Below are 23868 nucleotides of genomic sequence, written 5' to 3'. Positions count from 1 at the left end.
ACATTTTCATTATCTGTCCTTCTGATCGGAGCCGTTTAGGTATGGACCGATATGAGATCCTTGTGCTGTGAAAACATGTCTAAAAATGCCTTCGTTTAAACAAAAAACGTGTTTAAAAAAACTAATCAGGCTTACTCATTTTGTGTAAAAGTGAGAAGAGCAACAGCGATTTCTATTTATTTTTAGTAATATCTTATTAACAGTGATGGGTTGGACCAGTTCCCATACAATGGCTGTCTGAAATTTTTTATACCCAAAAATATTTCCAGACCAACAAATTAATGTTTTTTGTAAGAGAGGGAAAAGTGTAACAGTCTTCTTTCAGCCAGCTGACTGTCAGTGCACAGCAGCAGATTTGGGAGGGGCAGAGCTGTGCTAGGCCTTGGGGAAAAAAATGCCTAAACTATTTGAAAGGACTTTAGTCTGTAAAATGTGTATCATGGAGAAAGTTTGCAATTTTAAACCCCTCTTTCTTAAGTGATAAACAGGCTGATTCCAATCTTAAATTGTCTAATTGGTTCAAATCAAGTAGGCAGTATTAAAGACTTCATCGGTACGCCTCAGTATTTTTTCTTTGACCAACCCAGATTTTGTGAGAATCATTTGAGATGATTTCCAGGGTGGGTTACTTGCTGTGGGAGAGAAGAGAGAGAAAGAATGCTGTATATCAAAGAACCGTGCCTGACCTGTAAATAGTAAAGGGCCAAAATTGTACACCTAAGATATTTTTACCCCTTTTGGTGTGGGGCACGTTTGGAACAGCTCCAGTACCAACAAAATTAAAAGAGATGGAAAGACAGAGAGAAAGAGAGAGAGAGAGAGAGAAAGTAAGGAGAGTGGAAAAAAAAAAAAAACGTAGCGACGTCTTCCAACGACTGTAATTTATCTTTGTCACAACTGCAACATAGCCGAGTCATTCTGCGAGAGTCCAGCGAGACGCACAGAGGTAGCTCTGTGTCGTGGCCTCACACAGGCTCACATCCATCTGAAGCCCCCGCTCGGTCGGCTGCCACGATCCACGGCACTGCTACCGCTGCTACTTCTGCTGCTGCTTCTGCCGCCACCGCTCCCCATGCTGCTCGCGAGCTTCGAGTCGCAATACAGAGTATTTTTAGCGGCTCTTGTGTTCGCACTGAATTCACAGGAAATTTACTAAGTCATTCTTTGGTGTGAATCTGCGTTTTTTTGTCATAAAACAATGCGACACGGAAATTTGTAGGGGCTATCGGCGCAGGTTTGCACGTATGTTTCTTTGTGCTCCTAGGAAGAATATTAAATATGTTTGTTTCCTTTTTAGATATCCAGGCAATCGTATCAGGAAATTTACCATTCTGCTCCAAGATAACTCCTGCTGCTATAAACCTCTTAGCATCGTTCAGGAGGGTGGGGAGACAAAAAAAAAAAAAACGGAAAAAAACAAAAACAAAATTCAACTACAGCTCAGCGCACGCAGCTTAACCAGACGGCCAAAGTCCACAAACTGTTCCTTTCCACTGTCATCTGTGACATTCCCAAACCAAAGGCCAGCCTATGTAATGATGTGCAGCACAGACCCATCGAGACCACACGCGTCACGAAGCTGGCAGAGAAAGAGAGGCAAAGAATCACAGGAAAAGAAGCGAAAAAGATGAAATAAAAAAAAATGATTAAAAGATGAATGGTATTTAAACTTTTCAACAAAAGCGTATTAGAATTCAAACTTAATAAGCACAATAGCATACAGCAATATGAAAGTGCCCAGAGGGAGGGAGAGAGCGAAACGACGCCTACCGCCCACTCCTGTTTCTTTTTCCTTCTTTTTTCTAAAAACTTTTTTTTTTTTTCTTTTTTTTTTTTTTTTGCCTGACTCCCTCTGCCCCTTGATGTATGGCTTTTTCCTAACAGTGGCTCTTCCAAAGTGCAGCTAGTGATGTCATTAATTTTATTCATACTTTATGGATGCTCTGTCTTGAATAAAAAAAAAAAAAAAAGATAGAAAACGAAGAGGGACGAGGCGAGAAGAGAGTGAGGGAGACGGAGGGAGAGGAACTGAAAGAGAGAGGAGAGGAGATGGCGTTGGAGAAGGAGATTTTCAGTGCAGTTGCATGTATAATGAATGAGGGGGGCACTTTGTTTGAAACTCCAGTCCGAGTGCTTTGCTTCAAGGTTTCCCGGGCCAAAGCAGGGTAGGTAGGGTGTGGGGGGGGGGGGGGGGGGGTGTTAGTGGTCTTACACCAGCCACCTTCTTTATCCTGCCAGCAGATGCTTTCACCTGGCAATGCGGTTGGACCCGGTGGAAAAACAAATAACCTTGTTTGTTTGGGAGAGAGAGATACACACAGAGTAGTGACAATGGAGCCGGGGATTGGCTGGAAAAGGGTGAGGACTGGGTGAGGGACAAGGAAAGGGGCGAGTTCGCGTAAGAGCGCTATTTGCAGTGACAGGCCAGACGATCCTGAGGAGAATGCTGGCACCTGGCCCACACTTCCTAAACAGTGCTCCCTACAGAAATAGCTCGGCCTTGATATTGACTTTTGTCTCTTTTGTGTGTATGAGGGTCTTTATGTGCGTACGTTTGCTCAAGTGGATAACGTGGACGGCTTCGGTGTCTTCAGAGGACTTTTTCAACGTACGGTCGGGTTTACGTTCACGGGCATGTTTCAGTTTCCTGCGTGTTTGTGTTTGTGTTCGGAAACCATTGAGGGAGTCTTTATTTGTCCCCCTCCGTCATCGTTGCTGATAAAAATGGCCCTTGTCTTTATTTTTGGCCGGGAGCTGGACTCACGGTTTTATAAATAGCCAAGGAAGTGCGGGGGGATACCTGTCGCGGCTCCGGCCTTCCCTTCCAGCCAAGACCCAGTTCCTCCACGTCACATCCATCTACTGCATGGGCCCACTCCGAGCAGCCCCCTCCACCCGCCCCCCCCTAAGGGGCCAAGCAAACAGGATGGCATGCCGACTGGGGGTGTGAGAAAATACTAAAAAACACTGAGGGGCTGTGAGTTAGGCATGAGAAGCCCTAACTGACTCTGTCACATTACATACTGACTGAAGACTGCGTGCAAAAGCCATCTGCGGAGATACTGGGCACATTATAAGACTAAAAAAGATCGCTGAAACCATGTAGATTACAGATATGAGAAAGCCATAGACTTTTGAAATTATTTTTGTTTTAGTCTAATGCATGTAATCTCAAATGACGATTTACTGTCTTTTCGCTGATTTCTGTTAGCTTAGGTATCAGTCAAAGGGATAGATTGTACGCTGGAAGTGAAGCTCTTTGAAGTTATCAGTATTAGCTGCCGTAGAAACAGGCCATATTTGTGAGCTTGTAGAAAAGAGAAGAAAAACCTCGGAGGAGTAGAAGGCTAACAGTTAGCCTGATGGGACCCTGTTTTAACAGATTTTTTTTTTTTTTTGCAATATAAAAATGTCTAAAGCTTCGGAATACGACTTTATGCTAGCAGATATTAACAATCTACACTTCCACATGGGTGTTTTTTCAGGTGTCTCACTGGTATGAAACACAGCCAGAATGGATTGATATAACCAGTGGCCTCCAGTTAAAAAAAAACTAAATGAAAAAAACCTTTAACATAGTAAGTTGGATGTGTTTAAGCTTAGAAAACAGTGAAGAAACTTAACGTTCTTATGTAAAAGTGCAGACGGTTATGATCCTCTTATATACCATCATACCCAGCAAATTTTAACCCTTTCAGTTTTTTTTAATTGCTAAACTCACCTAAATGTGGGGGAACAGGTAAACGTCATAAATCCAAACTGTCTATTTAATGAAATTTTAATGCCATTGGAGTAGGACTGCGGTAAAACCCCAGAGCCTCCTTATACTTTTACTATCCAACATTTATTTTTCAAATGGATTATCCCCAGTCAAACTGATTTTTCTGTCGTTATTATGTGGGCAAATGGCAGTCTTCTTGGTTAATCCTGTTATTCTTCAAAGGGCAGCACTCCTCGACCATACCATCTAATTGTTGAAGCCACATTATCACCCTCAGATGCTCTTTCATCTGCAGCTCTTTTAAAAATAAAAAGGAACGAGTGTCATCCCTTCTGCATCCTAGCCCAAGATATTATTCTCCAACTAAATGACTGACACTCTGCATCTTGGCCCTCATAATAGGGGCTCGATAATCATGTTACGAGTGGGCCAGAAAGAGAGAGCGAGTCTTTGCAAAGCACTATGCTGCCCTTGGTGGACTGTCTCTTTACACAGCAAATGAGGAGTGCTTTTTTCCCCCCCATTTTCTCTGTGCGGGGAATTGTGCCTCCTCTTGTTAATGTGCTTTTGACAGCTTAATTTGATAACCAGGCTACTTATTAAAGAAACCTTAGATTGTTCTCATAGCAAGGACATGTTTTTTTTTTTCTTCTTGTCCCTTTTCCATGTTCTTCAAAATGCTGCTCCACAAACTGTCGATGACCCAATTCTGAGAGGTGGTCGAAAAACAAGAAAGAGTAGAAATGTGAAAAGCAGAGGGAGAAGGAAGAGAGGTGGGGAGAGGAGGTACTTGTGGGAAGTTAACTCAGGTGCTTTTCTTTCTTCCATCTTCTTCTTGCTTCCTCTTGAGCTGAGCGGCCTGCCTTGTGGGGCTCCTCTTCCCTGTAGCCTCTTCGGAAGAGAAACGCTGGGACCGATAATGGGGATTAGCTTGCACAGCTCGTCGGTTCCCCCCTCGGTTAAGTACACGTGTAATGAGTTGTTTATTTGGGATAATGCACAGTAGGTGCAACAGAAGCCCGCTGCTGCTCACCTCCCTGCTCTCCTTTTCCCACACACCTATGCAGGCACACATAAGGGGGAAATACGTGAATTGTGTAAACCAGGACTGTACATGAAAGGCACCTGCTGTGAGCTGTGACATGTGCAGATATGCACCTACTGTACGTGATCATTCACACACTCCTGCCGTCGGCCTCGACTTACTCGTTTTAACTGGGCCACGTTTCCTGAATCTTCTGTGCCCCAGTAATAGTCCTGATCAAATTCCAACTGAGGAGCACAGCCCCTGCAACGAAGTGCCTAAAGATCCACGTTGAAAGATTACACGAAAGCCTGACTCCTTCAAAGGAAATTATCAGTAAAATGCTAAATTAATTGCCGTTGTTGTGCATTTAAGAAAATAAGTGCTAGAAACATTGCGTACAAATGCATGGCTAGTACGGACTTAAGCAAGCCAAAAAGTAGTTTTCCTTTCTCATTAGGAATATGGCTTTACAAAAAGAAAGATCATGGCTTACAATGTAGATCAAAAAAATTATTAAAAAAATAGCTAAAAAGGTTATTTTTAAGTAAAATCAAGATCATCAAGACTTGGTGGTGACATATATACATATATATATATATATATATATATATATATATATATATATATATCACATTTCAGTTTAGACTTTGTTTATGTTTGATTTTGTGGCCCTGTCTAGCAACACCCCTGACTCCTACTAATACACCCTCCCTTCCAAATTCCCACACACAGCTGTGATGCAGGTCACTTGCTGAAGAGAAAAATGGGCAGTTTGTATTTAAAGGACCCAGTTAAGGGGGTGTGTGTTTAAGTATCCCTGTGTGTGAGTGCTCATGGATGTTCTCAGGCCTACTAGGGGTCAAAAGGCCGGGGAATTTTTCTTAGGGTGAGGAGAAGGGGAAGGAATTGAATGATATGAGAAAGAAATGACGGGGGGGAAAGAACCAAAATGAGGGAAGGGGGATATGTTGTGTGCCTACCAGCCTCTGCTTATGTCTGTTGCTCCTACGTACATGAACTGGGAAAAAAAACCCAAATAAAACTGTGTCGCTTAGTGGATGGGACGTGCTCCGCTATCATTGGGGGGGCAGGAGGGGGGCAGGCGAGGTTATGTGAACGGTGCAGCTGTGCTTGCAGCAGAGGGATTTGAGTGGAGGGTTGGGGGTGGTGTGGTGCGGTGGTGGAATCCAGGCACCCAGGTCCTTCACTGAGCCACTAGATTGCGAAGCAGATGAGAAAAGAAAAATTCAACGTTGCAGTAACTTGCCGCTGCCCCCTCCGCGCACCAGTACTCCATCCCTCAGAAGTTTACTCCTCTGCTCCCCCACTTTCGGCCTTCCTATCCCAAATAGGAAAAAAAATAAATAAATGATGATGGATGCTTGATGGCAAGGATAAAAGTGCCAGAGAAAGGAAGAGGAGGGGAAAAAGCAGTTATGATTTATACACAGTGCTCATCTGCCAAAGAGGGAGGTTTTGCTTTTTTTATGATAAAAATAATAAAGTCTAATATTTTGTTGTCTTCTGGCAAAGGGGATTTCCCTACAACATGCATTTCTGAAAGCGATACTGAAATCTCGGAAAATTTGTTATAGGTTCCCTGCCTGCCACTCAACGTTGTCTTCACCCAAGAAGCCGGATCCACCACGTAGCGAAGGATGGCGCGGCATACGAAAAATCCGAAAACTCGCTTGTCAGTCCGTGTGATCAGTCGCTGTAGAGACAGAGAGAGAGAGAGAGAGAGAGAGAGAGAGAGAGAGAAGGCAGAGGTGGCTGAGAGACGACAGAACACAGAATGGCATTGGTGCGCGATGTTAAGGCATTCAGCCTGCCACCGTATCCAACAACAAGGCAAAATATCACACAGCTCACTTCACAAGATGTTCCTACAACAACAACAGCAACAGACACGTAAAAGATTGCACGCCGGCAGAGGCGTGCGCGCGCACACACATGCGTGTTGGAAACCAACTATGGGGGAACAAGATTTGAAAGCAAACAAACAAGTCACAAATGTAAGGAGCTCGTCTGTGACTTTGCGACAGCAAAAAAAAAAAAAAAAGAAATGCGAAAAAAGAAAAGAAAACCTTTTGTTTCACGAGAAAGGGAGTTAAAATGCAGTGGTGCGACCGCACGTTTACATTGTGAGATGAAACTATAGTTTAGAGCAACAAGAAAGTAGGGGTTGTTGGTGTATTCCTGTAGAAATTGTAAGTGTTGGGCTAAAAATAGAGTGTGGTCAAACAGTAGTAGCTTTGGCATGGAGGGGGGGGGGTGATACAGCAGTCTTGGCTGTAGCCACATCTTCAGAGTAAAGGCACTCTGCCAGAGCCTGTAGATTCACAGCAGTAATTTAATATGTGTTTGTCTCTATTATTTCAATTCTCCCCTTTGTCCTTCCCCAACTCTCGATTTTCTAAGGGGTTGGGGGTTGAGGGGGGGAGGGGGGGGGGGGGCAACAGCACGCTTTATCAGATTACTGGGTCTGAGGTCTCTTTTAAACCATCTTGATGTTGTGCAGCTGTGCAGACTCTTTAATCACACGCTATCTTTTTTCACTCACCCTCTCCTCCTTCTCCTCCCTTCTTCTTGTCCTCCCTCCCTCCCATAACATATGTTAATTGGCTGCTTTCTGTGACAAATTACGAGCGCTCACTTTGATGAGGTCGGGTTGTGATGGCGCTGGGAGTGGAGTACAGTGGAGCTGCCAGACCCTCACCAGTTCACCAGTCGCCCCCCACCCCCCAATGCCCTGCCTCCGTAACCACTCCAAAAAGGAGCGCGGCACCCAACCAATGAGTAATGATAGGCTTGGACTCGGTCTGGCCTGGCTCGAGCTTTAGTGGGGGCCACTCCCCTAAACAGAGGCTGATCTGTAGGTACCGTATGCCGCCGCACGCCCTCCGCACGCCATGCACAACCTTTCGCATCATGCACTCCGCCGCCAGCTCTCCTCTGGGAACTGTAACGGTCTGAAAACTCTGTGCCTTCTTTTAGCAATCTCAGTTTGACACTGATCAACAGCAAAGGTTTCTTAATGCCATTATTGTATTGCTTCATTGTCATTTGAAGCCAAATATATCTTAAATACCCAACAAGAGTAACATCATTTTTAGATGCAATCCTCGCAACTTGCATCTCAAGATTTTTTTTTGTGTGTGTGTGTGTGTGTGTGTGTGTGGTGAGGGGACATTGCCTTGAAGCATTAAACCAGCCTTTCTTAAACAAACAATATCAGCGGACTGATCTCCTTTTAATGATAACAATGCTCACAAATAATCAGCTCAATCGTTTTGCGGATGACAAAACCCCCAAACCCTCCTCCTTCAACTGGTTCTTTTAGTCTCCCTCTGTCTCCGTCTCTCTTTCACAATCCCCTCTCTGCCTACTCTGCGATCTAGGTTACTTGGTTTCCGAGTGGAGCACAGGGACCAGAGGAGGAGAGGGGAAAAAAAAGGAAAATCAGAAGGTCGAATCTATGAAGGACATCCTTGTTGAAGTGTGCAACCTTCTAGTTCTCTGCAAATTACTCACACACTTGTGCATAGGCTCAAAGCCGAGTGGCAGCACTCTTTTCAGCTCGGCAAGGCTGCAACTGATCGGCTCCATGCGAGGCTTTGTTGGCGTCCCGGAGGCAGGAAGAGGTACCACTAGATTCCAGTGCTACCTGAAGATGGTCATAACGCCAGACATAATCAATTTGCATCATAGATTCAGGGTAGAAACCAAACTTTCTGATGAAAACTGTCAAGGCAAAATAGTATATTCCACAACTGCCTCATATATCTGACAATCTACTCAAACTGACATATAGCAAGTGAATTCAGGAAAAGGGAAAATCTGTCCTCCTCCTTAGCACGCATGCACATCAGGTAAAAAACGCATAAGATATGCCACGCTTCCAAAAACCACTAAGCAGACAGACTCCCTCATACATGCAAACTGAATGAAGGTGGTGAAAGAAAAGTGCACAAGGCTGCAAGTGGTTGCATGAGGGTGAGCCATGTTAGCATTAGCCTGCGGGCCCTAATTGAGGCCAGGAGGGAACATTTAATAATTGCTGTCACAAGATCAAATTTAATTCTCCTCTCCTCACTGCTACCACTGCTGTAGGGTAGAGTGAAACAAATTGTCATCAGAGATTTCTAAATGAACAAAGCTTTTAATTAGGGTGATTAGAATACTGTGGCAAGGAAAAAAAAAAAAGAGCAAAGGGTGGGTGTGTGATGAAATCATCAGTAGATTGTCCCAACTCTGATGTCTAGTGGTGATATGGTTGACGGGTGAAGAGGTGGGGTACTGAGCCTCAAGTAAGCAGCCATCAATTACATCATATGGTAGCTAAACTGTTGTCCAATTACATGTGGATGGTGTTCAGCACAATTGGTGGTAATCAGCTGTTTGAAAGGCAGCTTTTGAAAAAATTATTGAAAAGAAGCGGTTTGGCAGTCAGGGGGTAGCAAGTAGAATGGTAGAGTGACAGAGTTTATATTTATATATATATATATATATATATATATATATATATATATATATATATATATATATATATATATATATATATATATATATAAACTCTATATTCAGAATTCAGAAATTGTGTTTAAATAATATTTAATCAGTGTTGAATAATCTAAATCTAATAAGAGCTTCATTATTTTGACCAGTTTTGTTAAACAGTCTCAAGCTTCTAGATTTTAAGTACAGAGGATCAAATGCAGTCTAGACCCATTAAAATACTGTGAATTAGCCCTTTAGCCTTTTCGTTAGCGGCTAATGGTTAGTCAGTCGTGGTATTCCCACTCTGCTTATAAACCTTATAAATCATTCAGGAGGCAAGCTTATGTTTTGTAAGGGAGTGCTGTCAGCCAGTCTCTTGAATATGTCCGTCCGTCCGTCCGTCCGTCCGTCCGTTGTCTTCCGCTTATCCGGGGTCGGGTCGCGGGGGTAGCAGCTTCAGTAGGGAGGCCCAGACGTCCCTCTCCCCAGCCACTTGGGCCAGCTCCTCAGGAGGAATCCCAAGGCGTTCCCAGGCCAGCCGGGAGACATAGTCCCTCCAGCGTGTCCTGGGTCTTCCCCTGGGTCTCCTCCCGGTGGGACGTGCCCGGAACACCTCTCCAGGGAGGCGTCCAGGAGGCATCCTGACCAGATGCCCGAGCCACCTCAACTGGCTCCTCTCGACGTGGAGGAGCAGCGGCTCTACTCTGAGTCCTCCCCGGATGACTGAGCTCCTCACCCTATCTCTAAGGGAGAGCCCAGACACACTACGGAGAAAACTCATTTCAGCCGCTTGTATCCGGAATATGTGTATTACTCAACTCCATGAACACAGCAGGGCAACTCAAGAACATCTTCCTTTTTTATTTCAAAATAGGAATCTTAAACATAGATACAGGTGTGAAGCTTAAAGCTTTTACCTTCATGTCTGCAGCTCACAATAGTAACATACACTTAGTTTACCAGACTAAGTCGACAGGGTAGCAATTTAAAACAGAGTTCACTTTGAAGAGGAATATTCTGAAGTTTTCATGTCACGAGATGCACAGGATCTCCTTATACATCTACTTAAGTTTACCGATGTCTGGATAGTGGCTTGAATATCATGTTGTCGTCAGTAAGAGCTGTCGTCACCACGTCTTTCTTGAGTGAGGTCTTTAAGAAACAATACCTTTAACCTAATGCTTCAGTACAATGGAAAATTTAAACTTTACTTCAAGAATCTGCTTTCTGGATACAGCTATACAGTTGTGATTACACAAACATGCACGTACACCCCCCCCCCCCCCCCCCCTACACACACACACACACATCATTGTAGAGCATTGCTAACATCCTGAGACATTGTCATACTCTGCAGAGTACATAATTGGGTGAATATGTCAGTGCTTTGTGTTCTTAGAGACATGACTCTCGGCTGTTCTTGTGGGGGCTGGGTAAAATTAGTCAAGAGTTAGCTGTAATTCCACTGCATTCGTATGGTTTTCCATTTAGTTGGAGTTTATTTTGTTGTTCTATGTGAGTGGAAAACCTTTGAATAGTGCATCCATGTCTCTAGGATAAAGGCTGATGGTGTACATTTTCTCTTCCTGTTCCTTCGGCAGACAGGTTACACCTGGGTGTTTGGCGCTCAGGCCAGTATTTGAACTGAGACAGTGGTTTTTACTGACTGCCGAGTGATGTAAAAATAAGGGAGCGCCAGAGAGGAGGAAGCGACAGAAATTGCGGTAGTGTTGATAAAGTGAAACCTGATGGAGTTATTTGTGTTTAAAGATCAGATGTGAGTATCACCACAATCAGCACCACTTCCATACTCAAAACCCCTTCCATACTTCTCATATTAATAGCTTCAACCAACTAATTTAAGATAAAGTTATAATTTATATATATATATATATATATATATATATATATATATATATATATATATATATGTATGTCTTTTTTATCTCCGCTCTATACCTACATGTTGTCGAGCTGTCCCTTCTAGAGCTCTTGCCACGGAAAGACTGAATGTACCAAAGGGTGATTCATTCCTGCCTTCCTGGGCCTTTCCAGATTGTGGCTTACATTTGGTTCTTCTTTTTCGGCTCTTCTTCTTTTTTTTCTGCTTCCATTTTGTTCCTGTTTGGCAAAAGGTTATTTACGCAGTTGCGGTCATCTACACTTATTTGTTTATCACTGCTGCTTGTGAGCCACTGCTGACTGTTCAGAGAGGATGACTTCAGGACCGCTGTGGCTACTCTTTCTCCATATCCCCATTTGTTTGGCTTCTCCTTGCTTTCATGCGCGGCCTCCTGCCTGGTTTGCCTTTGGTCCGGAAGCTGCAGCTTTAAAGCTCTTGGCCTCCATTTGAATGGGGAGGGGTGTGTGTGTGTGGGGGGGGGGGGGGGGCCCACATTATGTCAAGTCATTTTGTCCTTGGGGAAGTCAGCGCCGGGTTATGGAAAGATGGCTTTCACCTGTCTCTGTACTGGCTCTGACGGATAGCTACCTGTCTGTGTTGCTGCTGTGACGGCCCAAGGCCTACGTTTCCTGGTGCCGAGTGAAACATGCAGCTGGCCAAACGAAAAAGACACCTCTGCACTAAACTGTGTTTATATCACTTCCTACAAAGGTGCATGATTTCAACCAACATGTGCCCTAGAGAATTGCAAAATATCCGAACATCTAAAATTAGTCTCCATTGTGCGACCGTACCAACGCTTTCTATTAAAAAATTATATATTAGTAATATAAAGTATTTAAAAGTATGCAAAAGTGCGTAAGCCCGAGACTTAAATCTTTGTAGAATTGTTTTGTATTCTAGATACAGTTACAATTAATAGAAATCAGACTTACGCTGCATAATTTAAAATGCATTACAAAACTAGTATGTTGCTAAAGAATTTTGCACACTAAACTGTTTTACTGTGTTACCACAGGGATCATGAGATTGATTCATCGTTATTTGTCCTAGTTTGATTTTTATTGTGAATTAGATTTTATCTTTCAATATCCTGAATTTGAATTTAAATTTTCTATTATTTTCTATTATTATTATTTTTTTTTTTTTTTTTTTGCCATATCCTGAAAATGGAGGTTTCAGATTTATTTTCTCTTTTGCTCAAAGAAAATTCAAACATATCAACAGTTTGAGATGGGTGTTATCATATTTCAGCCGAGGAACATGGAGGCTGCTTCTTATGTTTGCCCTGCCTAATGTCAATTTATCTCCAATTCTTGAGTATTCAAAAGTTAGATTATTTGTAAATAAATATATAAATGAATAAAAAAGAAATAATGGTTGTATTTCCTTACCAGCCTTACCAGAAAACTTTTAAGCATGAAGACGTTTAGATTAAAGCATATTACATTTTGGAAGTGAATTGCTTTTGTTTATTTCCTTTTTATTCTGGACATAATATGAGAGTTGCTGATGAATTTCTACTCCCTGCTTTGCGATCAGACTAATTCAAGGAAGGAAACACCTTTAGAACCTCCTTCCACAGAGCTGTATGCGTGTGTGTTTCCTGTCCTTCTGTCCTCCAAGATCATGGAAAAGAGTGATTAGACTGTAGGACTAGTAGGGAAACAATGCTGATAAAATCATATTAGCATAAAAATCACCTAAATTCAAAGCTGATTTCAAGAAACAAGACAAACAGCCGATAACAAGTACTTGAGCGCTTAGATAGCGTTACTTGAGCTGCTGCCTATAACAGTAAATTTCCTTCCATAGTGTCATTCTCGTTTATGGGGGCTTGACAGAATGTTTGAAACGTGTGCCAACCACAGGCTATTGGCTCACTTTTCTCCTTATCAATAGACAGGTGTCTCAGTTCTGTGTCACATGGAGATTGAAAATAGAATATATGTGAAACCTTCTCTGTCTCACTAATGATCCAACTAAACCGTGATCTAATAGAGAAAGACAGGTGAAGACATATCCTCCAAAACACACACACACACACACACACACACACAGATGCACACAGCATCTGAAATTCAAGCAGAGCTCGAAACACACTGGTGAAAAAAGGAAGAGAATGAACACATTATAAGATGATCCACCACAAACACGCTAATCCCCAGATGTACATGTAGCTAATCTCTTTTGCTGCTAACATGTTAAATTAGCCTTAATATCTGCTGAGATTCAGATTCATAGGTGCCCACCTACGTGTGGGCTACCGCCCAGGTTCAGGTCACTTCCCCCCCGCCCCCCTCCCTCCTCACTTCTCATTCCAAAAATGATACAGACACTGAAGTGGGATGGGGGTGGAGCAAGTTGAGAGAAGTAACAGTGATAGCCATTCGTCACCCTGCCTATCTCGCTCTGACAGATGGGGAGTATGGCGTGCCACATAGAGGAGTCACTGCCTGTAATGACATTAGAGTCACAATGAGACCTAGCACACGTTTTTTTTTTCTGTTCCATCCGGCCTGACTATTGACTCGCTCCTATGCCTGATTCTTCCCTTCCTCTCATTTATCCTGTTACAGTATATGTCCATCCGCCCTTACCAGTGATAAAGCAGCGCTGTGTAACAAATCAAAAGCATAAACACGTAAATGCACTTGCAGACACATCCACATGTAAAAAAAAAAAAGACGAAAAAAAACGACAGAAAGCAAGCACATATCTGCAACAAAAGCAGAAAGTACAAACTTCCAAATGTGTATGCCACAAATAAAAAGGGTTCTTGAGCAAAACACGTCAAACAAGAATGTTTGAAATGCAACAAACAAAATGCTTTTTATGAAAATAGAGCACAGTGAGTGCATCTACTGAAAGCCAGGTTGATTTGTAAAAGTGAAAATAAACTCTATTTCTTTTCGATCTTTTCTTTAAGATAACTGCTTATTCTAAAAGGGATAGGATATGTTATCCAAAATTCTTGCAAACACACACACACACATAAACATACTTAAACATATATATATATATATATATATATATATATATATATATATATATATATATATATATATATATATATATATATATATATATATATAAAACGTGTATGTATGTATGTATGTATGTATGTATGTATGTATGTATGTATGTATGTGTGTGTGTGTATGTATGTGTGTATGTATGTATGTGCATTCTTTATATATGTGTCGTAATTAATCTTTCGTTTAAGTTGATTATACCTTCTAAGAAATTTTTAATTAAATGGCTTCATGTTTTTCCCGGGGTATGCATATGACGTGACACACTTGCCACTATTCAAAAAACGAAAGACAGGAGATTACATCCCTCAAGCAGGGAGATGTATGTTAACCTTTTCAATTCTGGAAATGGCTTCAAGAATCAAATGATATGCTTAAAGTTGCTCATATCTTCCGTCATGAGAATAGTTGAAGATTTCAGCACCACTTATACCGCATCAAAAGAATATAAAGACCTACATTTATTTTGCCCTTATGCTCACTAAGCGAGATAATTAGGGAAGTAAAACAAAAACCTACAATTGTCCATGTTAGAGAACAGCTGCCCAAAGTGTCATCTTGAGTTTATTTTACAGTTGTTGTAAACATCTTTACCAGGGGTGCCAGTATCAGTATATAATTGAGTTCACACACAGTAGTATGTGTTTTATTGCCATTAAAACATTTATTATTTATTTCTCCTTATAAATAAAAAAGACAATTTAGAAGGCATGACTATATTATTTGTACTGATCTGACAAATTATTTGGAGAGGTATAAGTCGACTGAAACTATGGCAGTAATCTGCTAACCACACAGTCAAACATATTGCAACATCGTAGAGCCCAGAGCTTCATTTTTCCTCCAGTCTGTATGAACCAGTTCCATACAAATGCACTACATAAGCAAATGTGTTGCAGATGTACCTGGTATCGAGGTGGAGCTTCTTGGAAAAACATCTCCAGTTCTATGGTGATAAATGACCTTCCCCAATTTTCTCTAACATTTAGAATTAGGGTCTACAAACAGCAGCGTAAGCACAAATTGGAAGTGCATTTTCAAGCATGGTGCGCTGGTTTCGTTCTTAACATTTTGCCTCATGATTCTCTAAATGCAGAAATTATCTCTTTAGTGCGTTTTTTTTTTCCTTTCTTGGAATTAGGGCTCTTCAACATTTCTTGCCATGCCCACTCTCCTCATTCACAAACAAAACAGCTGTCTTTCAAAATGATGAATTAGTCTTCCGCATGACTCAAAGTAAAAGTTCCTCTTTTCTTTTTAGCTGTCCACCGGATTTAAGGGAGACGTCCTCAACGCACGCCCTGTGTGACAGAGCCACATTAACAGCCAGTCCACACACGTCTATTAGATAGTGAAAAAGCGCCCTGTGCTGTATATTAGTTTTTAGTGACTAAACACTTGGGAAAGAGGCGACCTAGAATCAAGCCTTGTGGTGCTCTGAGTGTGTATGTTCTCATTGTCCTCCCAGCTACACTTCTGAGACACGGAGAGAAAATGCTCATTAGATCTATGTGCTGAATCTCTGCTCTCTCTCTCTCTCTCTCTCTCTCTGTCTTTCCATCCGTCTGCTTAACAGATGGGAGGGTCGTGGGCGCAGCTCTTTCCACTCCCCCTGGAGATGCAGGGTGCCTGTTCGAAAGATCCCTCTTTATGCTTTTTTTTTTCTTCATTTCCCTTTCTTCACTCCATTATTCTGCTTTCCCTTCGCCTCTCCTCTTGCTCTTCATTTTCACCTCATCATCTCCATCACAAAGATGTTAAACAAGCGGAGGAGCAACTGTTGTCCTTCTGTCTGATTGATGCCCGCTGCGCTATCCGACCTCAGTAACTGCCTACACCGGCCTCTCTCCAATCTCCCCACTCTTGGCCTGTGTTAATACAGGAAAACCATTAGTCTGAAGCCTCCGAACCTGTCTGTAAGCTCCCTCTGGCCGTTCATAAATCACTAATAAAGTCGCTGATATCTTGCACACAAGTAAGTTTTTAGACATCAAGCCAGCAACTCTTGCCCTTTACCTAAAAGGGGGAGGGAAGTGGATCTCAGCAGGGTCGGTATAGAGTGTCACATAAAATGTGTGTTGGACATCTCTCATTCTCATTGGTATTGTTCTATTTTCTAGCAAAACTGGTACGGAAGAAACTGCCCTCGCCTGCAGTCTATTTATCTGTTCTTCATTTAATGTGATCAAAACAATGTGTGTTAACTGTAAGAAATTATGAGTGAAATGCAACGATCTGCCTAGATTTGGTTGTATTTTTGCTCTAAATCCATTGACCAACTGGTCGCACAGACCGTCTGCTGTCATGATTATGACAGCGGCAGCAGACTGTCTGCTGCGGATATGAGGCTACCTTGCTTAGCAAAACAAACGTCTTTTTCACAAACACACAAACCGGGGATTTAAACACCATTTCACCGCCTTTGTGTGTTTTCTGGATGGACCAAGATGTTGTTGCTGTTAACACCTTTGATACACCATGCGAAGGTAGTCATCGTCCCGTGCCGGCTGAGCTATTTAACAGTAGACGTGCTTTGTGGCTGCAAAAGGTGATGTAGCGATGTAGCTAGCCAGGGGATTTAAGGCGAAAATACACTGGAGCCGGAGCTGATTGATGCGTCATGCAAGTTCTTTCTTGGTGCTAACACACTTTGGAGGGATTTCGGTGAAGTGCGCAGAGAAAGAACATATCACTTGACTTTGTCAAGAGAAGTTTCTTCGGCGGTGGTAGAAAAAAAAAGCTCCCATGTGTAACACCTTTGATTTACCCTGCTGAGTTCCACTCCTCTTTGGTTTTGCCATGCCGGCTCGATTTTTGCTCACATGTGAGAGATATCAGCGTTTTGATTCGTTATTTAGGACTAGCCAGTGGCAGCCCAAAGAGAAGCTCGTCTTTGTGTGTTCATGACAGAAGGCTACGGAAATGGCAAGAAGGCATCTAAATTCTGGCTTTAAGTGTGATGGGAAAGAGGCTAAACTCTACAGAATACATTAAGTCCCTTTTGTGGATCCTTCAATTTCCCATTTTCTCTACCTTGGGATTAGTAAATTGGTTTAAAATGTTAAAGCTTTTTGCTTTATATTTTAGATATTTTTCTCTCACCGTATTTGCCCGCTTTTGTTCAGGTACCAGTGTCAGGGGTCAGCAAAAAAAAAATCCGACTGGACTAGATTACTATACCTCTTGATCTTGAGTAAGTTCAATAAGCACCTTTTGTTTGTGTATATATGTATATATATATATATATATATATATATATTTATTTATTTTTTAATATATATTTTGGCGTCATGAGGCTAATTTGGATTTAGTGAGTCAGTGGTAATCTGTTAAGTTAAATGATGCTCCATCCAACACAAGGGAAGAAAAAGGGAAAGGAGCCCGATGAGGAGGTGGGCACTCACTTCTTAACCAGAAGCTGTCTGGCTCTCATATGGGACGGGGGCGGGTGTGAGGAAAAGTGGGGGGTTTGGTGGCAAGAGAGATGGGGGTGGGGGGAGGCAAGTTGCCCTGTTGCGTAGGAGGAGGTAGACGAAGCACAGATGAAAAGGCATAGGGGAAGCTGGCTGAGGCGAGGAGGCATCAATACGGGGCTAAGTGGCAGCAGAACCTCACCTCGGGGGAGTGCTGGCTGGTGCTAAGAGCCAGAATCAGGGATTAAATGTTCAGGACACAGGCTTAATCTTAGTGTTAACGTTACGTAAGGCCTAAGGTGTTGCCCCAGCGGGTGTTGACATTGAGAGGTTCAGCTCTGCTTAGCGAGTTGCACGAGGAACAAGAGGGAGGAGGTGGAGGCCAGGAGGCAGGGATCACAGAGGTAATGCCTCCCTTGTTTGGAGTGATGCCCAGGCTGGGTAATGTTGAGTACAAAGACTTGGGAGGGGATGATGCTGTCAGCCTGTGATTGAGGTACGCCGGCTTGATTGATATCCTTGTCTGGCTGTCTTGTGCCAAGCGCCTTAGTGTTAGCTTGTAATCCTAGTTTGTCTGACAACATCCTTTTTTGTTGAGTACCAGAGGGCAGCTCTTTGTTTTCCTGTCTATGGATGGGTGTGTTTATGCAGAGCAATGCTAAAATGTTTTGGATAGCCTCTTTAGAGCTGCCACAGCGTTGTTTAGGATCTTACATTTATTATTATAATGGTGCAGTCTGATCGTCGTGCTGGCTGCCAAACCAAGCATTTCAGTACTTTCACGGGTGGGTGTATTCCAAATCTCTAAAAGTTTTTTTTTTGTTTTGTTTTTTTTTGTTAGTTTTTTTGTGCGTCTATCGTTTCTTTATTCTTTAAACTCCATTGTTTCACATTGTATTCAGTTTTCATGCAATGGCAGTTTTTGGTTGACAGATTTGTGAAATATAGAAAAAAAATGATGGTGAGGATGTCTCTTAAGAAAAGGTTTTGCATACCACCACAACTCTTGGGCTGGCATGAGATCCTTACTGTCTGATAACACTGAGTGAAAATACTGCAGTTTCACGGTGACACAGTATTTAAATAAAGATTTGAAACAAAAATGGCTAACATGATCTAACTTCTTTAAAACAGAAAAGCAGTAATTACTGTTACTACTACTAATAAAATAATATAGCATTGATCATTACACTGGTAATATTGTTATCTATAACAATTATTTATATCCCTGCGAAATAAAGAAAATAAATCTTTTTGTTTTACAAACATGTTTAGTTTGACTGACAGTAAAATGAACATTTTAGTGATGCGCAGCCAGAGTCCTGACTGGAATCTGACAGATAACGTGTGGAGAGGGTTAAAGATTCAGGTGATAGCAAGGACGCCTTCCAATCTCAACGACTTGAAACTCAGGAGCACAGATAAAAGGTAGAAATACCAGGGGAAATGCAAATAGCTGCCCTGCAAAAATAAGAAGAGTTTGCTTGCCACCATGATTATTAAAAAGTATATATATTTTTTGACTCGCAGTTTTAAATAAAATGTGAATCTAAGAAACAAATTTAAAGATTTGTTTATTGAATTTTGATGGATGCCTGTCTCATTTGGTATCGAAACTAGTTTCCTGGTTGAAAGAAAATAATTGTACATCTAAATCTGCCAGGGGTATACATGATTTTGGGTTTGGCTATAAAAGGAAGCATAAATATTAAGTGAATACCCAGAAAATTTATAGTAGTAGTTTTTAAGTGTTAGACAAACTGTTGCTCCCTTTTATTTTAATGCTGTTTAGAGATTATACAAGTTTAACAAGTTAATAGTAGTGGAAATTTGTATTTTCCTGGTCATCAGCAATTGTTGATTTCCTTTTATGTCTGACTCACCAATTCCAATTTTGACCAGATTTTTGTTTAACAACTATAACACATAACAGTGGGAAAGAGTGGTGCATTTTCCTTGATAGAGGTTGTGAAAGAGATTTAGTCATTATCCTCAATTATGCATCAAAGCTTATGTCCCTAACCATTCTATGATTTTTATGAAACAAGAAAAAGTGCAGAACAGTACAGTAGTGCTTTTGGTTGATGTGCTCATAGACTGAAAATGGGATATGTTTTTTTGTCATTATGCTTAATAAAAGGTGGAAAACATCAGGTATTTAACCTGCCAATCGTCAATCAGAGGTGATCAAGGGAAAATTGACCTATTCCAATTTCTGACCAACTGATTTGCCAATCTTTTGATAATAGCAGAATAATTAGTTGGCTTCAGTATCCAGCCTACAGTTGACTGCCTAAAAAACATGCTGCTCATAGCTCGCCAGCTATAGTTTTTAAGCAGCGTTACCTTGATGGAAGGGATAGGTAGCACTCCTTTAGTGACATTGCTTATTTTTCATGACATTTTTTTTTTCGAACAGTTGAATCTCTGTTTCCTGTAAGTGAAATAAAAATGAAGTAGCCTTCTTTTAGTGAGCCTGTAGTTCAATTAAATTTTATTAATATAGCTCCAATTCATAACACATTTAATCATATCACCTAAGGAAACCCAGCAGTCTTGACAAGCAGCATTCACTCCTCATGAAAGAGCACAGAGCCACAGTGGACAGTCGTCAGTCATTGTCAATGGCTGTACAGCAATCCCTCATACTGAGCATGCATGAAGCGACAGTGGAGAGGAAAACTTCCTTTTAACAGGGAGAAAACCTCCAGCAGAAACAGGCTCAGTGTGGTCATCTGCCTCGACTAACTGGGGGTTAGAAAAGACAGAGCAGAGACACAAAAAGTAGTGTGCAGCAAGAGCTGAGGGAGAGGCAGTGCTGCATTTCTCTGTGCTCCATATAGCTGAAGAACTCTCCAGTCACTTCAGTATCCCCTACCACCTAATTAAATGGACGATTAGGACAGTTAAATGGAAAGTTGTTGTGATTTAAGCTTTTAAAAACTTTGGCATACCCAAGGTTATATGCACAGCAACATGTGCAGGAGGGGCACCTCTGGTTTACAGACCACAAAACTCTGGTCACTCTAATACTTTCTCTGGCATCTGATTAAAGAATTTAACGGTAAATGTTAGTGTTTTTGAAACGTTTTAAAATGTTTGTATGCCTTAACGTTCGTACCGGGTCCAGCCCTAACTCCCCCTAATTTCATTAGCCCAAGCTAAGCTAAACATCATTGGAGTGTCCCTTCACACCATGCCTTTTCTGGAACAAACCAAAGTCATGTGCTGTTGCCACAGGCCCCAGACTGTCACTAAGAGCCAAAGTATCCCTGGATGTCTCCATTACAGGCTTTCATTATCAATGTCCTACTCTCAAGCACAAAAAGGTCAAGTGCATAGCAGTGTCCTGCATTACTTCTGAGGGGTTTGGATCTTCCCTGTCCTTCCTTAGGCATGTTACTCAATAAACACATGGATTCGGGTTAAATACATGGATTTGGAATATATGTTTGGATGTATGCAAAAGGGGAGAGTGAGGAAAAAGAGCAAGGGTGTTTGAGAAAAGAGAGACAGTGAGTGATAGAGAGAGAGACTGAGACTGACATGTCTTTTGGTGAAGTGGTGTCGTCTTCCACATCAATGTCTGATGCTTGTGCTGCCAGGTGCTGGAAATGTGGTTCAGAAAGGAGAGAAGAGAGAAGAAGGGGAAAGTAGAGAAAAAAGGCAGGGTAGATGGAAGATTTTTTTTTTTTTTTTTTTTTATGTGACGGCGCTGACAGCTCCCCTGCATTGCACTGAGCTTAAATAATGGGATGCTCATTTGCATAACGAGGGACGTTATCACCTCTACTGTCAAAAGAAAACACAACAACAGTTCTTCTGCTCCTCCCCGAGATAGATTGGGTTGGCCTACTTTTGCACTCCAGAGAGATGCACTGGAGCTCGGGCTTAGCCAGCCTCATACAAGAGTGCACACACACACACACACACACACACACACACACACACACACACACACACGTGCTCATACGCACAGACATGCACACACATGTGCACATGGACAGCCGCTCAAAGTTTTTGGAGCGCACTTCTCTGTTCCTCGCGGGTGCAGTCCTGCACACAAAGCTGCAGGGCTCCACCTGAGAGAGGGTTTCTACACCTTCAGCTGTTCGCACAATATATACAGTATTTTTACTATTAATCAGGCGGTGTCACTGACTTGCAGTTTCTCCAGCTGGATTAAGTGCAAGTCGGAGTTCCCTTTATCCTGGTACAACTTTCACAGAAACCTTTTTTTATTATTATTATTATTATTCTCCTTGTGACATTGTTTTGCCAGAACGTGGCAAGACCCGGGCTCCGTTTTTTAAATCTGCGTCTCACCCCGCAGCTCATATCTGCCTTTTTGGATTTGGGCTGCAGATAAGAGCAGTGAAAGTATGTGGCTGGCAAGTTCCACTGTCAATATACAGTGCCGTTTCAAGGGAAAGAAACAAAATGTGTTTCTTGGAGCGGAGGTACTGTAACAGTGTTGTTGATTAGAGCATTTAAGTTAGCGACACATCCAAAACACTGTCAAAGAACGAGGCAAGATCCTGACAGCGCTGTCTTCTCTCATAGTGGGTGCCTTGGTAAAAAAAAAATAATAAAAAAATGTAAAAACTGATTTGCATGATATCGACAGTGAAAAACACCGCTTTTCTCACAACATTGTTGACAGATTCTTTGTCTTTCTTCACCCTCCCTTGTGGCTGCCGTGATGCTACTTTTATATATTTTTCCCCCTCTCACTATTTTGCCATATTTCATTTTATTTAATGCTCATTCTCTGCCTACCCCTCCCTTTCTGTCTTGCAGGTACAGATGCTGGAATCTTTGAGGTGATTGGAACAAATAGAAAGAAGAAATAAGACAGATAACAGATAGCAGGAGTACAAGAGTGAAGAGAAAGAGGAGTGAAAAGAAGAAAAGAGGAGAGACAGAGAGAGAGAGAGACAGAGAGGGAAGAAAGCTTTGAGTTATTCAGAAAGAGAAGAAAAAGGAAGAGACGGGGACGATGGGGAGGAAAAAGATTCAGATCACGCGGATTATGGATGAACGCAACAGACAGGTAAGTCCCAAGGGGATGGGAGGATGGATGAGTAGGAGAATGGGGGAGAAAAAAGGCTGGAGGAGGGAGGGAGGAAGGAGAAACACCCTACACCCCCAATAGCCCTCAACAATGAAGGTCTTCTGGGAGTCTGGGCATTATGTGAACTGGGGAAAGGAAAGGCGCATGCAGGAAAACTAGCTGTTATTGTGCCTTGCAAAAGTATTCTTGTATGTTAAACTTTTACCTTTCTTTACATTGCAACCACAAACTTCAGTGTATTTCATTAGGATTTAATATGTAAAACAATCATAAACAACTACAAAGTGACTTGTAATCAAGGAGGTGTAGGAAAATTGCGATTCTAACGGTTTGTTTCTTCAAAAATAATTTGAAAAGTGTTTGTTGTTTTTTTGGGAGAACATTAGAGAGCACGCACCGTCACGAAGACCAAGGAGCACAACAGGGGGTCAAGGAAATTTTGCAAAAAGAAATTGTATTGCACAAATGCCAAACATGTGGCATTTAAAATAAAGACACTGTAGAAAGTAATGTTAGCGCTTAAGCAAGCATTTGGAAGAAGGTTCTTTGTTGAGAATGACAAAAAAATAAACTTTTTGGCCTGCAAGCAAAAGCTACATGTAGCAAAAAAACAAAAAAAAATACTTTACATTGAATTGAATACTTTACATTGAATTGAATTCATTACCGCACACATTTCTGTGTGCGGTAATGAAGTGTGTGCAAAGCATTGTTTTTTTGTTTGTTTTTTTGGTGGAAGGGTTGGCATACATATTTCTAATGGAGGCCTCTCATTAGTAAATTTAAATTTAATTATTGCATTTCTGCCCCATCACACAGCTGAAATCTCCTTTTACACACCCAGCCTGTCACGCCACACATTTTCGCTCCCTGCTAGTGGAATATTACCAGGAAGAGGGCGGAAGCACAAGAGAGCCGCGCTGAACTAAAACCAAACAGAGTTGGGATAGTTTAGGTGCCACAATGGAAAAACAAATGCTGGAACACTATTGCTGTCTTGAGTAGACCGGCTGCTTTTGAAATCAGACAGTTTCAGCTTGACAGCAACTCCAAAGAAGCACATAGTTACAACAGAAAACACGTTCTACGACAGCTGGCATCACTTGAGAAAGATACATAAAATAGAGCTAATAGTGGACAGAGAGTTACAAGCAGACGCTATAGTCTGTGGCAGGAAATAGACAGAAACAGAGCT

At 41.8% G+C, this 23868-nt stretch overlaps 1 protein-coding gene across 22 annotated transcripts in view; it reads left to right on the top strand.

The window, feature by feature from the left end:
- Positions 1-23868, top strand: part of mef2cb (myocyte enhancer factor 2cb) — a 92350-nt gene that overhangs the window by 18328 nt on the left and 50154 nt on the right. For all 22 annotated transcript variants that reach the window (XM_036144413.1, XM_036144412.1, XM_036144405.1 and 19 more), the window contains one exon: positions 22400-22652. In XM_036144413.1, coding sequence (XP_036000306.1) covers positions 22599-22652 — 54 coding nt within the window. In that variant the 5' untranslated portion in view covers positions 22400-22598. The remainder of the gene's footprint in view (positions 1-22399; positions 22653-23868) is intronic.

This window comes from Fundulus heteroclitus, chromosome 12 (genome assembly GCF_011125445.2).
Source record: "Fundulus heteroclitus isolate FHET01 chromosome 12, MU-UCD_Fhet_4.1, whole genome shotgun sequence".
Classification (NCBI taxonomy): Eukaryota; Metazoa; Chordata; class Actinopteri; order Cyprinodontiformes; family Fundulidae; genus Fundulus; species Fundulus heteroclitus.
Note: the sequence above shows the minus strand (reverse complement) of the source record. Positions and strands in the feature narration are given on the sequence as shown.